The 17033-nt window shown below is 34.2% G+C and overlaps 1 protein-coding gene across 1 annotated transcript in view; it reads right to left on the reverse strand.

Annotated features, from left to right (window-relative positions):
• LOC118009944 (disintegrin and metalloproteinase domain-containing protein 32-like) overlaps positions 1 to 17033 on the reverse strand; it is a 196519-nt gene that overhangs the window by 66186 nt on the left and 113300 nt on the right. The window contains exons 13-14 of the mRNA XM_035003988.1: positions 12124 to 12216; positions 9946 to 10141 (exon numbers count right to left, since the gene is read on the reverse strand). Of these exons, the coding sequence (XP_034859879.1) occupies positions 9946 to 10141; positions 12124 to 12216 (289 nt within the window). The remainder of the gene's footprint in view (positions 1 to 9945; positions 10142 to 12123; positions 12217 to 17033) is intronic.

Consider the following 17033-nt stretch of genomic DNA (forward strand, 5'->3'; position numbering starts at 1 on the left):
ATAAATCAGAGTGATTTTTTTAAATATAAAAATCATGTATCAGTCTCTGACTTAAATATCTCAAATGGCTTCCTATTTACACCAAGGATAAAATCTAATTTTCTTACCATGATCTTTACTCAGCTTGGTTCATCACAACTCAGCAACACTGTCCTTCTTTTTATGTTTACTACCTGAACCCTTCTCTGGACTATAACCTCCATAACAACAGAAATCTTTTTTTGTCTTGTACATCACTGAGTTTCCAGTGCTAGAAGAGTAGTGCCATGCCCAATTAAGGTGTTAGATAAATATTTATTGAGTGAATGAAAAAATCAACACCTTGAGTAACTATATCCCATAATCTTTCTTCCTTATGGAGTTTGACATCCAAAACCAAGGTCTCCAACATGAATTACACTTATTCTATTTGAGGCAATAGAGATTTTTAAAGATTAATATTTGAAACAAACTTCTTAGTGATTATCTTCTAAATTATGTTCCCAATGTCAACTCACTAATTTCATTGTATTTTCTGTTTTGTGGTCCCCCAAATATTTTTATTGAAAGAGGGAATATAAATCCTACATTTTTCAAAGAATTTTCAGATCAAACCAATTTAAATTTTCCACAAATGAATGATGAGAGGAGAGAGTAGAAATCTTTTCCTCATGGCTTCTAAAACAGTCTTAAAGAGGCATTGAAGATAAGCATAAACTTACTAAATCTGAAGCCCCTGGACCTGTAATTCTTTTCCACCTCCAATAAACTATAGATTACTACTGTACACCAGCTGAAATGATGGAGAAATATCATTTCTAATAAGTCCAAAAAATTCATAAAAAATTATGAGACTAAGAACAGACAGACTAATGAAACATAATTTATTACACTGGTATTGAAGGAAGAAATACAGGTATTTTTTCTTTCTCTTGTTTTCATTTATGTTTACACTCCAGCTTCATTTTTCTATTTCATTAGGCCAACCTTCCTCCACATGGTCAAAAGCATAGCTCCTAAAAACTCTAGGGCTTTACATATGATAGTTTTGAGTCCTTAGAGGGAAATTTCTCTTGGTTCAACTGTCTAGAAATTCCAGAAAAGAGATTCAGAACTTCTCCAACTCCCTTAACATGAGTCAGATGCTCACTTAACATGGACCAACTGTATCAAGATTGGAGAGTACGGCAATTGGACCAGGCCTGGGTAGGTACCCACTACAGTACAATCAAATATGAATAAAGGTATTATAAGACCATACTGTACTAATAGGATATTTCCCACAGTAACCATGTGGATACTGGACAGTTCCTGGAAAGTGGTACTAGGAAAATCCTATCTGAGATCTCTACAGAAAAAGATGAATCTAGAAGCTTACTGGGAAATCTTGCTTATCATCAATAAAACAGTTTGTGACACTTTGATCCATACTGATCTCTGCCTTCTCTATATAAACTTTGGCACTCCAGACAAACATGACTAGTAGGAAGAGTATCCTGCTACCAACACCTCTAATGACTAACGCTGAGCTAAAGAGAGAGGAAAGATAACACAGAAACTGGCAATTGTTCCCCATATCCACTCCTTTTTTTTTTCCATTTAGTAATAGAAGTTTCTTATTATTAGCAGGGCAACAAACCCCAAGCTAAAAAAAAAAAAACATTTCTCAGACTCTCTTGCAACCAGATGCGGTTATGTGACTAGGTTCTGGTCATTGGAAAATCAGCAGACATTATATGTCCAAATCATCAAGTTAATGGCAGTAAATAAAAGGTAGTTACAGTTTCATTTCCTCTTTCCTCGATTCCATAGGCTGGTATAAAGATTTTGTGCTGGGAAACTATCTTTTTTTTTATTATTATTATTGTTATGTTAATCACCATACATTACATCATTAGTTTTTGATGTAGTGTTCCATGATTCATTGTTTGTGTATAACACCCAGTGCTCCATGCAGAACGTGCCCTCTTTAATACCCATCACCAGGCTAACCCATCCTCCCAACCCCCCCTCCCCTCTAGAACCCTCAGTTTGTTTTTCAGCGTCCATCGTCTCTCATGGTTTGTCTCCCCCTCTGATTTTCTCCCCTTCATTCTTCCCCTCCAGCTATCTTCTTCTTCTTTTTTTTTTCCTTAACATATATTGCATTATTTTGGGAAACTATCTTCTACCAGAGACATAAGGTATGGCTGAGCAAGAAGAAAGACCACAGATTCTTAGAAAATGTCATAGAGCGAAGTTGCTGAGATGTCTTTAACAACATGCCTACCTCTGGAATATTATATGAGAAAGAAAAAACTTTTGAACCACTGTATTTGTAGAGTAACAATTTACTTTATTCTTTAACCCATAAAGGGAATTGCCACTGTGGTAAACCAAAACACCTTAGGGAATGTGTGTCCTATACAAAATATATTATACCAGATGCCACAGTTTACTAGTAACAGGAAGATCAGATTGATCCATACAGAGCTCCAAACTGAGCCAGTATTTGAGGACAGTGGGAGCTCAGGTAGCCAGCTCAACCTATGTAAATATATTTTAGGAATTGGAGAGTTTGGAATATTGAGTTAAGTGAGATCAGCTATTAACATAAGCAGTCTTACAAACACTTTATAAGCAATCCATTACCATTCATGAGATCACACACTAAGCTCAGTTGAATGACCGCTTGAATACTTGTTTTCCATTATGTAATTCCTGAAACTTCCTATTGATCTTATTCTCACCTTTATAAATTCTACCATTTCTGTTTCTAAGATAACTTCATTTTACCTCAGATAAATGCACAAGTACTATCACAAGTACTATCAGTAGCCACAGTCCCTGTCTTCCTTGTATTGGTTATACCAACAAGTGTACTTACAAAGAAGTTTTCTAGGGCCCAAAGACAGTGGGGCATCATCTATACTGGAACTGAAAATGTATGACAGTCTGGGAGTTTGGAGCCAAATATTAATTAAATAAGTTGACTCCCTCTTAATATTAACATTTAGAAAGTACTTTATGGTAAGGAATTTCTGAGGCCTTGACTTCTTATTAAGATTATCCTATATATTTTATAAAGAAATGAACTAGGAAGATCTAGTAAGCTAAGGACACACACTTACCTTTCTTTCATTTAAAAAATTGTACTGAGGAAGAATAAGATCAGCCAGATGGCAAAGTAGGGGATGCCAGCCTTCATCCCCTCACAAAAAAAAAAAAACAAGAAGACCACTATCTACAAATGAAAATAGCACTGGAAAGGCTCAAGAGTATCATTTAAGAACTTACAGCTATGTGATGAGCCCAAAAAAAAAAAAAAAAGGAGAAGACACCTGGAAACAATTAGAACAAAGATGGGTGGGAGCTCTCAGTAACATGCAGCAGGTGCCACCATAGTACCCAGTGGCCTGCTCTGCAGAAGACACTGGCAGACTTTGCCACTGGGGACCTCAACAATCCCCATGACAGCCGTAGACTTCCCATAGCTTTCACAGTAGAAAATCCCAGTGTTCACCTGGAGCTCCAGAAAGACACTAGTAGTTTTTGCCACTGAGGTAATCAACAGCCATCCCCACTGCTGACCCTCCAGATAAGAGACGTTGCTATGCCCCACTCAGAAAGAGTTGATGTTCTGCTCTCTCAGAACCAGGGCTGCCACCCCTCTTTCCAAATACTGCAGGTGCCGCAGACACCAGAGCTATAGCTGCTCCACATGCACCCACATTTTAGGCACAAGAGCCACTGCCCCTTTGTGCTACTCAAATAGATGCTGGATCCACTGTTGCTCAGTGAGCACATGCTTCCCAGTCCCTACCTCCAGGAATCCTCCAAGAACACCTGTGCCTAAGGCAGCAGAGCCACTGACACTCTGGGCTAGCCATGGCCCCAGACCTTGGCATGCTTTCACTCTATAAGTGCTCCAACCTCAGCCCTATCACTACAACAGAGGCACTGTGCATCAGACACCATTGCCACTGCCACTGCCACCACCTCCACCACCTCCACCACCACCACCACCATCACCACCACCACCACCATCACCACCATCACCTTGAAGTGAAGAACCCAACACTGAAGAACCCAACAACCTTGCCACAGCTTTGGTCATTTGAGGACCCCTGCAATCTTCACTGGCACTGACCTCAGCTGAAGAAGCTGCATAGAGACTGTGCCACAGGGCCTTCCCTGGAGCTGTAATCTCTATACTTCACTGAGAGAATGCCTCCCAACACACTCACCCACAGGTAAAGGTATTTCCCCATCAAAACCAGTCCATAAACTCTGGAAGAGGATACTACTCCATCAAATATGCAAAAAATGCAGAGACAAAAGAAACAAAAAATCCAGGAATTTGTTTAAATTTTCACCATTAAACTATCTTATAGTTTGTAAAGTGCTTTTTCTGCATCTAATGAGTCATATGATTTTTACCCATTATTTCTTTATTTATTTTTATTTTTTTTTAATTTTATTATGTTATGTTAGCCTGGTGACAGGTATTAAAGAGGGCACGTACTGAATGGAGCACTGGGTGTTATATGCAAATGAATCATGGAACACTACATCAAAAACTAATGATGTAATGTATGGTGATTAACATAACATAATAATTTAAAAATTTTTTTAAAAAGAATTTTTATGAAAAATCACAAATTCACAAAGGAAGGCAGGAAGAGAGGAAGAAACAAAGAAACTATGAAACAGCAAAATAACAATCAACAAGTTGGAATTAGTAAGTCCTTGCCTATCCATAAACACTCTAAATGCAAATGAATTGAATTTTCTAATCAAACGACATAGAGTTGCTTCATGAATGGGTAGAAAAACAAGACCCAAGTATATGCTGCTCACAAGAGAATCACTTCAGCTATAAGGACACACATAAGCAAATGTAGAGGAATGGAAAAAGATTTTCCATGCAAGTGGAAAACAAGCAAGCAGGGATAGCTATATGTCAGACAAAATGGGACTGTAAGCCAAAATGGCAACAAGAAGGGGAAAAAGATCATTATACAATAAGGCAGTCAATTCTTCAAGATATGACAATCATAAATATATATGCACCCAACATTGTAGTACCTAAATATCATATGCAAGTACTAAGAAAACTGAAGGGAGAAACTTGACAACAATACAATAATACTACAGGAATTAAAGATTCCACTTTCTACAATGGATAGATATCCAGACAGAAAACCAACAAGGAAAAGCTGGACTAAGACCAGACCTTGGACCAAATGGATATAACAGACACATACAGAATATTCCATTTAGCAGCAGCAGAATACACATTCTTCGCAAGTGTGCATGGAACATTCTCCAGGACAGATCATATGGTAAGTCATAAAACAAGTCTTAGCAAATTTAAGACTGAAATCATACAAAGTAACTTTTCCAACAACAATGATATGGAACTGAAAATTAACAATAGAAAGAAATCTGGAAAACACCAATATGTGGAAATTAGAGAACATGCTCTGAAACGACTGGTGGGTCAAAGAAGAAATCAAACATGAAATCAAAAAATATACTGAAACAAATGAAAATGGAAGAACAACATATCAAAATCTATAGGATTCTGCAAAGCAGTTCTAAGAGGGAAGTTTATAGCAACAAAAGCCTCCATATAAGTAAAAAAAAAGGTCTCAAATAAACAACCTAACTCTATACCTCAAGGAAAAAGAAAAAAGAACAAACAAGCCGCCAGATGAGCAGATGGAAAGAAATACAAAATAAGAGTTGGTTTCTTGAAAAGACACACAAAATTGACAAATATCCAACTAGACGAAGAAAAGAAGACTCAAATAAATAACCATAAATTAAAGAAGAAACAGTATAACTGATAACATAAACACGCAAAGGATCATCAGCAACTATTATGAATAATTATATGCTGACAAATTGGATAACCTAGAAAAAGTAGATAAACTCCTAGAAACATAACCAACCAATACTAAATCATGAAAAAATAGAAAATCAGAACAGACCAATAGTGAGTAATGAGATAGAATCAGTAATCGAAAACCTCCCAACACAGAAAAGGCCAAGCCAGATAGTCTCCCTGGTGAATTATACCAAACACTTAAAGAAGAGTTAATGCCAATCATTCTCAAACTCTTCCAGAAAACTGAAGAGGAGAGACTATTTCCAAATTCATCCTATGAGGTCAGCTTTATATTGATACCAAAGTCAAATAAGAACACTATAAGAAAACTATAGACCAACATCTCTAATGAATACAGATGTAAAAATTCTCAACAAAATATTGCTAAACTAAATTCAACAGAACATTAAAAGAACCAAACACCATTATCAAATGGTATTTATCTCTGGAATGCAAGGATAGTACAACATATGCAAATCAATAACTGTGATATACCACATTAATAGAATGAAAGATAAAAGATCATAAGATCCTCTCATTAAAAACAGAAAAAGCATTTGACAAAATACAACATCCTTTCATGATAAAAATAATCAGCAAATTGAGTACAGAAGGAACGTACCTTAACAAAATAAAGGCCACATATAATAAACCCACAGCCACATCATACTCAATTGTGAAAAGCTGAAAGCTTTTTCTGTAAGATGAGGAATAAGACAAATGTGCTCATTCACACCACTCATATTCAACACAGCACAGGAAGTTGTAATGAGAGCTGTCAGGGAGGAAAAATAATAAAAGGCACCCAAATTGGAAAGAAAGAAGTAAAACTGTCTTGCAGAAAATATAATCTTATATAGAGATAGTCCTAAAGACCCAACCAAAAAGGTGTGTTAGAACTATTAAATTCAGTAACTCTGTAGGGTACAAAATCAACATACAGAAATCATTTGAATTTCTATACACTAACAACAAAACAGCTTAAAAAGAAATAAAGATAATACCTTTCTCACTAGCATCAAAATCAATAAAATACTTCAGAATAAATTTAATCAAATAAGTGAGAGATCTGTACCCTGAAAATTACAAGACTTTCATGAAAAAAATCTAAGATACAAAAGGAAAGCTATCCTGTGTTCCTGGATCAGAAGAATTAATAGTCATTACTACCCAATACCATCTGCAGTTTCAATGCAATCTATATCAAAATTCCAATGGCATTTTTCAGAAATAGAAAAAAATTCCTAAAATTTGTATGGGACCACAAAAACTTTGAAAAGCCAAAGCAATCCTGAGAAAAAAAAACAAAACTAGAGGTACACAATTCCTGATTTCAATTACACAGTATGATACTGTTACAAGAAGAGCAAACCAATGGAACAGAATGGAGAGCCCAGAACAAAACCCCATGTATATGCTCAACAAATAATCTGATGAGGGAGCTAAAAATACTCAACAAGGAAAGGAGAATCTATTCTATAAATGACATTGGGAAAATAGGATGTTCACATGCAAAAGAATAAAAGTAAACCCCTGGTTTACACAATTCATAAAAATTAACTTGAAATAGATTAAAGACTTAAATGTAAGAATGAACACCATAAAAATCCTAGAAGATGACATAGGGAAAAAGCATTGACATTGACATTGTTGTTGGCAATGACTTTTTAGATATGACACCAAAGCACATGCAGCAAAAACAAGAAATAATAAATGGGACTTCATCAAACTAAAAGGCTCCTGCATAGCAAAAGAAACAATCAAAAAATGAAAACGATCTATGGAATGGGAGAGAATATCTGCAAATCATGTATTTGGTAAGGAAAATGTCCAAAATATATAAAGAACTTGTAAAACTCAATAGCAAAAACCCAAACAATCTGATTTAGGTATGAGCAAAGGAATAGAATAGACTATTTTCAAAGACATAAAAATAGCCAAAGGTACATGAAAATATGCGCAATATATCACTAATATCAGAGAAATGCAAACCAAAACCACAATGAGATAACTCCTTACATTTATTAGAATGGCTCTCATCAAAAACTCAAGAAATAACAAACGGCGAAAATATGGGGAAAATGAAACACTTACGCACTGTTGGTGGAAACGTAAACTGGTATAGCCATATGAATAGCAGTATGGTGGCTTCTCAAAAAGTTAAAAGTAGAACTACCATATGATCCAGCAATCCCATTTCTAATCCACTTCGTATCCATGGGAAATGAAAACAGGATCTTGAACAGAAATCTGCATCCTCATGTTTGTATCAGCATTATTCACAATAGGCAAGATATGGAAACAGTGTCTGTCAATGGATGGATCAATAAAGAAAATGTAGTATTTATATAAAATAACATTTTATTCAGTCATGAGGAAGAAGGAAATCCTTCCATTTGTGCCAACATGGATAAACTTGTGGACATTATGCCAAGTGAAATAAGTTAGACAAGGAAAGACAAACGCTCTATAATATTGCTTATATGTGAAATCACTAAAAAACAAAAAACTGACCTCAAAGAAACAAAGCATACATAGCCTGTGATTACCATAGGCTGGTAGGTGGGGGAAAGGGAGAGATGTTTGTCAAAGGGTACCAATTTCTAGTTATAAGATGAATTAAGTTCTGGGTTTCTAATGTACAACATGATGATTATACTTAATACTACTGTATAACATACTTGAAAGTTACTAGGAGAAAAGATTTTAAATGTTCTCACCACAGAAACAAATGGTAATTATAGGACATGATAGAGGTGTTAGCTAACAATATAGTGGTAATCATTTTGTAATATATAAGCATACCAAATCAACATGTTATATACCTTAAAATGACACAATGTTATAGGTCAATTACATCTCAATAAAGCTGCAGAAGGCGGTAAGGGTCAGGATAGGTTTAAACTTAAGACCTGAAACTGTAAACTACAAGAAGAAAACAGGAGAAAGCTCTTGAACATTGGTCTGGGAAATAATATTTAGATATGACATAAGAGCACAGACAACAAAAACAAAAATAGACAAGTGGAACTGCATCAAACTAAAAAACTTCTTTTTTTACAAAAATTATTTATTTATTTTTAGAGAGAGCAAGAAAGGGAGGAGGGGCAGAAGGACAGAATCTTTCAAGCAGACTCCCCACTGAGCAGGGAGCCCGATGTGGGGCTGGACCCAAGACCCATGAGATCATGACCTAAGCTGAAATCAAGAGTCAGACACTCAACTGACTGAGCCACCCAGGCGCCCAAACTAAAAAACTTCTTAATAAAGGAAACAATCAACAGAATGAAAATGAGACCTGTAGGAGAAATATTGGCAAACCACGTATCTGATAATGGGTTAATCTACAAAATATGTAATAACTCATACAACTCAAGAGCAAAAACAAATAATGAGATTTGAAAATAGCAAAAGACCTGCACAGACATTTCTCAAAAGAAGACATACAAATGACCACCAGCTTTATGAAAATGTGCTCAGCATCACTAATCATCAGAAAAATGTAACTCAAAACCACAACTTACACCTTTTAGGATAGCTATTATCAAAAAGATAAAAAATAAAAAGTGCTAGCAAGGATGTGGAGAAAGGGGAACCTTTATACACTGTTGTTGGGAATGAAGTTGGCACAGCCATTATGGAAAACTATATATAGACTCCTCAAAAATTAAAAATGAACATTATGATCAAGCAATTTCATTTATTGGTATATATATATAACTAATATTTTAAGTACCTTGATTGTGGCAATTATTTCACAAAACATCAAAACATTAATTCATATACCTTAAATATGTATCTTTCTTTATCAGTTATACCTTAATAAAGTTTGAAAAAATAAAAATATAGATGCTCAATAGAATAAAGAATTTAAATATATAGATAAAATTTAAATTATACATACATACATATGTATATAATTATGCATATAATTATATATGTGTACATATGCACATTATAATTATATTTATAAATGTAATATGCATATATATATACACATATATAATTATATATATAATTAATTGCCACTTGTCTTGGTGATGTAAATAAAAATATGAAGTACCAACTATGTAGATTTTACAAAACAACATTACCTTTTCCAAATGTGATCTCACAACGTGCATCTGGATCCTGGCAGCCTCCATCATAACACATATATTTTTCTTTACATACATGTCCATTCTGTATAGTTACATCATATGGACACTGCGGTGAGCTTCCATCACAAAATTCAGCAATATCACATTCATGATGTTTTGCTCCCCTACACTGAACACCTGCTCTTTCAATCTAATAGAAATTAAAATATAAAAAATAAAGCACTACATTTAAGAGTGTTGTGTTTCTCAGTATTTATTTCAAAACTGTTCTATTTCAAAATTAATTCTATTTATAGTTTAATGATCTATTTATTCATTAATGTCTATTAGTACCTTCTTTGTATAAAGCATTATGTTTATCATATTGAAAAAAATTGAATGTTATTAACTACAACAGGAAATAAGCATATGCACATGAAAAGTATAACACAAATATGATGTGATGATAGCCAAAGTTCTGTCTGTGTTTCAGTACAAGGGAAGAAAAATCACTTTTAGCTTGAAATAATTATTTCTTGGGTGAAAACAGTGTAATTCAGACAATTTCCAAACAAAATACACTTATTCAAAGTATAGTTTGTAAGTATGGAATATTTATAATTCTATGACAAATATGATACATAAATAACCGAGAATTAACAGAGGAAAACCAAAGGGTAGTTAAAGAGGTGGTTCTTAGAGAAGAAACTCAATCATAATTGTTCTCCTGAATTATCCTGTAGTTAATTAACACTTTCATATACAGAATCTGAAAATGTATATAAACAATCTTAAAGGGGCGTCTATCTCATACTTCTTAATTGATGATTTCCAGTTGACAACAAAAAGATCACAGAGGTAAGAATGTAACCACATGATAAGATTCTAGAAAAAAATAACAAAACTGCATTAGTCGAGGATAGTCAAGAACACAGAACCTATGTTAGGTAGTTCAATAGAGGGACTGTCATATGACAAATCTGTTACAAATGTATTGCAGGAGCTGAAAAGGAAAACGGGACAAGAGTCAACATCTTCAACATATAAACTAATATGTGATCTTTCAATTAAATGATCTTTGAATAAATAATAAATTTATAGTTTAAACTGTGTGCTAACATAGCATTTAGAAAGTGCTATTCTACGTGCTATGGTGAGCACTGTGAATTGTGTAAGACTGTTGAATCACAGACCTGTACCTCTGAAACAAATAATACATTACATGTTAAAAAAAAAAAAAGAAGATAGCAGGAAGGGAAAAATGAAGGGGGGAAATCGGAGGGGGAGACGAACCATGAGAGACTATGGACTCTGAGAACAAACTGAGGGTTCTAGAGGGGAGGGGGGTGGGGGGATAGGTTAGCCTGATGATGGGTATTAAAGAGGGCACATACTGAATGGAGCACTGGGTGTTATATGCAAACAATGAATCATGGAACACTACATCAAAAACTAATGATGTAATGTATGGTGATTAACATAACAATAAAATAAAAAAAGTGTTATTCTAGTAAGTTTCATTATTTATACATTTATGGGAAACTGCTGTGTCTTTCAATTACATACCTACAGATACCTATCACAACCAGTAACAATATTATTTCTAAAAATATAAATAATGAATAGAGTAAATAAAAAGTCCCTTTTTTTTAAAGATTCTATTTATTTATTTCAGAGAGAGAGAATGAGAGAGAGCACATGAGAGGGGGGAGGGGCAGAGGGAGAAGCAGACTCCCTGCCGAGCAGGGAGCCCGATGCGGACTCAATCCTGGAACTCCAGGATCATGACCTGAGCCGAAGGCAGTCGCTTAACCAACTGAGCCACCCAGGCGCCCAATAAAAAGTCCCTTTTAAGGGAGATCTTCTGTATTGAAAATTGTATGATAGCTCTCAATCAAGGCTTAAGAACAACAGGATCAAGTCAGGCAGAATAATGGCATAAGAAGAAAACCTGAACATCCAATTAAGGTTCACAAAATCAAAAATCTGATTCTGACTTTAGTATATTTTTCTTTATTTGAAAGTTCACTTATTTTTTTAAGTTTTAATTTAAATTCCAGTTAGTTAACATACAGTATATTAGTTTCAAAAAATTCATTTATTTTTATTTACAGCTATAGGTCTAAGTGATTTAAAGTATCTAAGACATGATTCATTATATACTTAGAAGATATTAATAAACTTAAATCTTACTTGACAGTCCCTGCAGCATAATCCTGCATCACACTGTGATCCTGGTTTCAGTGTACAAGTACGAAAATTACAACAGGGAGCAGCTCCACATTGCTATGAATTAATGGAATGTACAAGTAAAAAGACATCATGATAATAATATAAACTTTGGCAGGAACTATACTTACTGGGCTTATTTTTTGAGTTTTGGGGAAGAATATGAATGCTGTCAACATTTATAGTTCTGCATCTCTAAACAATTAAAATACTAAATTAAGACGTTCACTTCAGGTCAAAACAGAGTAACTGGTACCAAGAAACTCTTACCCAACTAGAAAACTAGGAAAAATATATGAAACAACTTTTTTCAGAAAATAGAGAATAGTAAGAGAGAGCAGAACGGTGGGTAATAGTGTCTGGAGGGTGAGGGAAAAGGGGAGATACTGTTCAAAAGGTACAAATTTTCATTTAAGAATGAATTAGTTTTCAGGATCCACTGTACAACATGATGTACTATAGTTAACAATACTGTATCGTATATTTTGCTAAGAGGATAGATAAAGTGTCCTCACCACATACAAAAAAAAAAAAAATGGTAACTATGTGAAGTGAAGGTTAGGTTAATTAGTTTGATTGTAGTAATCATTTCAGAAGGTATATGTATATCAAAACATCATGTTGAACACCTTAAAAACATAATTTTTACTTGTCAGTCATACTTCAATAATGTTGGGGGGGTAAGGATGTGTAGAGTTTATGCCCACTGCAGTTAGAACACCCCCAAAACTTCCCTCACTACTTACACCAAACACAAGTTCAATGGATTTCCAAAACCACTCTCAGGTTTGGTAATTTACTAGAAGGACTCACAGAACTCATTGAAAGCTTTTATATTCACAGTTATGGTTTATTATATGGAAAGTACGCAAATTAAAATTAGCCAAGAGAAGAAGCAACTAGGACAGAACCCAGGAAAAGTTCATACTGCCTTCACCCCAGGGAATTACAGACACAATACTCTCCCAAAATTGATGTGTGAAATTCCTGACTTATGCTATGAGGCCAGTGTAACTCTAATACCAAACCCAGAAACATTACAAAAAAGGAAAATTACAGATCAGTATCTCTCATAATCATTCACACATCAATCACTTCATCATACTGACAGGCTGAAGAAGAAAAACCATATGACCATAACAATTGATGTAGAAAAAGCATTTGACAAAATCCAATACTCACTTAATGAATTATACAAAATATTAGCAAACTAGGAATAGAGAGAAACTTCCTAAATTTGATAGTGAACATACAGAGAAAACCTACAGCTAATATCTTATATATGTTGAGAAACTATAAGCTTTCCCCCTGAGATCAGGAACAAGACAAGGATGGTCGTCACCACTCCTTTCAACATCTTGTTGTAAGTTCTAGCTAATTCAGTAAGAAAAGAAAATGAAATGAAAAATATACAGGTTGAGAAGAAAAAAAAACTGTTTCTTCCATAGATTCTGTGATTGACTATGTAAAGAAAATCCCAAATGATTGACCAAAAAGCAAAAAAAAAAAAAAAATTAAAATCTCCTGGACTACTAATTAATTACAACAAGATTGCTGGATACAAAGTTAATATACAAAAGTCAATTGTTGGGGTTCCTGAGTGGCTCAGTTGGTTAAGTGTCTGCTTTCAGCTCAGGTCATGATGCCGGGTTCTAGGATGGAGCCCCGCATCGGGCTCCCTGCTCATCAGGGAGTCTGCTTCTCCCTCTCCCTCTGCAGCTCCCCCTGCTTATGCTCGTGCTCACTCTCTCTCTCTCTGTCAAATAAATAAAATCTTTAAAAAAAAGGCAATTGTTTTCCTGTATACCAAGAATGAAAAATGGGAATTTGAATAAAAAACATGATGCCATTTATATTAGCACCAAAATAATGAAGTATCTGGGAATAGTTCTAACAAACTATTATAGAATCTGTATGAGAAAAACTACAAAACTCTAATGAGAGAAATCAAAGAAGGCATAAATAAATGGAGAGATATTCCATGTTCATAGATAGGAAGACTCAATATTGTTAAGATGCCACTTCTTGGGACGCCTGGGTGGCTCAGTCAGTTAAGCGTCTGCCTTCAGCTCAGGTCATGATCCCAGGGTCCTGGGATCAAGTCCCGCATCGGGCTCCTTGCTCAGCAGGGAGCCTGCTTTTCCCCCCTGCCTGTGCTCTCTCTCCGTCTTTCTCTCTCTCTGACAAGTAAATAAATAAAATCTTAAAAAAAGAAAAGATGTCACTTTTTCCCAATTTTATCTAGAGATTTAATGCAATTTCAATAAAAATTCCAGCAAGTTATTTTGTAGATATTGACAAATTGATTCTAAAGTTTATATGGAGATGCAAAAAAATGCAGTATAGTCACATAATGCTGAAGAGAAGGAAAAGAAAGAAGAAGAAGAAAAAGGAGGAGGAGGAGAAGAAAAAAAAAATGAGGAAGAAAACTGAAGAACTGACAACACCCAACTTCAAAACTTACTATAAACTATAATGACAGTATGGTATTCACAAAAGAATAAACAAAGAGATCACTGGAACAAAATAAAAACCCCAGAAACAGACCAACACAGATAATAAATCTTTAACAATGGAGTACATGCAGCTCAAAGGAGAATGGATAGTCTTTCCAACAAATGGTGCTGGAAAAACTGGACATTCACATGGGAAATAATGACTAGACACTGACTCTACCTTTCACAAAAAATAACTCAAAATGGATCATAAATTAAATGTAAAATGTAAAGCTATAAAATCTCTAGGAGGGTAGATTTAAGATAGTAGATCTTATGTGAAGTGCTCTTCCACAATAAAGATAATAAATAAATAGGAATAATACCAATCATGAATAAATTCTTTCAGAAAGTACTGAGTTCAGAATTGCTTTGATGCTTAAACCAGAAAATATTACAAGAAAAGAAAAAACTGCACAATACAATCCCCTTGTGAAGATAAGTGCTGTCATCCCAAACAAAATATCAGCAAATTAAATCTAGCACTATATATACAGAAAAATGCAAGTGAAGCTAATGTCAGAATGCATGGTTGGGTTAGCATTCAAAAACCAATCAATGAAATGCACCATATTAATTAATTAATTAATTTTTAAAAGGAGAAAACTCATTTGAATCAGCTCGATAGACACAAAAATAAGACATTGGACAAAATTCAACACCAATTCTTGATTTAAGAATTGGTTAACTAACTAGAAATAGAACTCTCAACTAACTAGAAATAGAAAGGAACTTCCTCAACATGCTAAGGGTATATGTTTACCAAAAAAACTTTTACCTAACATCATATTTAGTGCTGAAACTCAGAAAGCTCCCTCCCCCCCAATAAAAACAAAGCAAAGACCATTCTCAACATTTCTAATTAACACTAGATCCAAGGTGAATTCACAAAAGTCAATTGTATTTTCTATACTAGCAATGGATAATTGTTAAATAAAATTTTAAAACAATGCTATAGAAACAACCATAGAAAAACTAAATGAATGAAAGAAGAGCTAAATAAGTGGAGATATACACCATGTACATTGATTTGCAGACAATTTTAATTAAAAAAAAAGTAATTCTCCAAAAATGGATGTATGAATACCACACAATTCCAATAAAGTCCCTATATTCACATGCTGATTCTCCAATTTATATGGAAATACAAAGGTCTCACAATAATAAAACTATCCTGGAAAAAAGGAACAAAGTTGGATGATTTACATTACCTGTTTTCAAAATTTACTGTGAAAACACATTAATTAAAATAGTGTAGAATTGGCATAAGTATGGTTACATAAATAAACAGAAAAGAATACAGGGATAGATACACATGTATAGTAATTTACTTTCATAAGAATGCTAAGGTAATACAATGGTGAAAAGATAGTCATTTTAACAAATACTACTAGAAAAATTTGATATTCAAACGGAGCATAATTAACGTCAAAAAAAATCTCCCCAAACACAAAACACACCCAAAATGGATCAAAGACTAAATGTGAGTGATAATTGTAAAACTTCTCATAGAAAACATAAGAGAAAATATTCATGAGCTTGAGTAGGCAAAGATTTCTTAGGGTACAAAAAGCATGACCACAGAAGAAAAAAAATGATAAATTGGTCTTCATAAAAAATAAAAAATGCCTGCTATTCAAAGATGTTGTTAAGCAACCAAAAAGGTAATACATGGATTGGAAACAAATATTTGTAATATACATGTTTGACAAAGGACTAGTATACAGCCTATAGGGAAAAAAACTCTTACAAATCAGTAATAAAAAAAACCAAACAACTTAATGGTTAATAAGGACATGAAAACAGGCTCAACATCATTATACTCAAAGAAAATACAAACGCAAACCATTGTAATGGCTAAAATTTAAAAGGCTGCAACATCACATTTTGGTGATGATGTGGAGGAAATTAAGTTTCATGTGTTGCTGATAAGAGTGTAAAATAATACAACACTTTGGAAAATAGTTTGCCAATTTCTCATGAACGTATACACTTATATGATCCAGCAGTTCTACTTTTAGGAATTTGAAATAATGGCCCACTACTCTTAACTCAAATATCCATTAGCAAGTAAATGAAAAAACAGATTGTGCTATATTTAAACAACAAAGTATTACACATAATAAAAAGGAAGAAACTATTGTGACATAAAACAACACTGAATGAATCTCAAAACACAGTATTGAAAGGAGCACCTGGCTGGCTCAATCAGAAGAGGATGTGACTCTTCATCTCAGGGTCATGAATTCGAGCCCCACACTGGGTATAGAAATGACTTAAATAAATAAATAAACTGTAAGAAAGGAAGGAAGGAAGGAAGGAAGGAAGGAAGGAAGGAAGGAAGGAAGGAAGGAAGGAAGGAAGGAAGGAAGGAAGGAA

This window comes from Mirounga leonina, unplaced genomic scaffold (genome assembly GCF_011800145.1).
Source record: "Mirounga leonina isolate KUSES-001 unplaced genomic scaffold, KU_Mleo_1.0 Mir_128, whole genome shotgun sequence".
Taxonomy (NCBI): Eukaryota; Metazoa; Chordata; class Mammalia; order Carnivora; family Phocidae; genus Mirounga; species Mirounga leonina.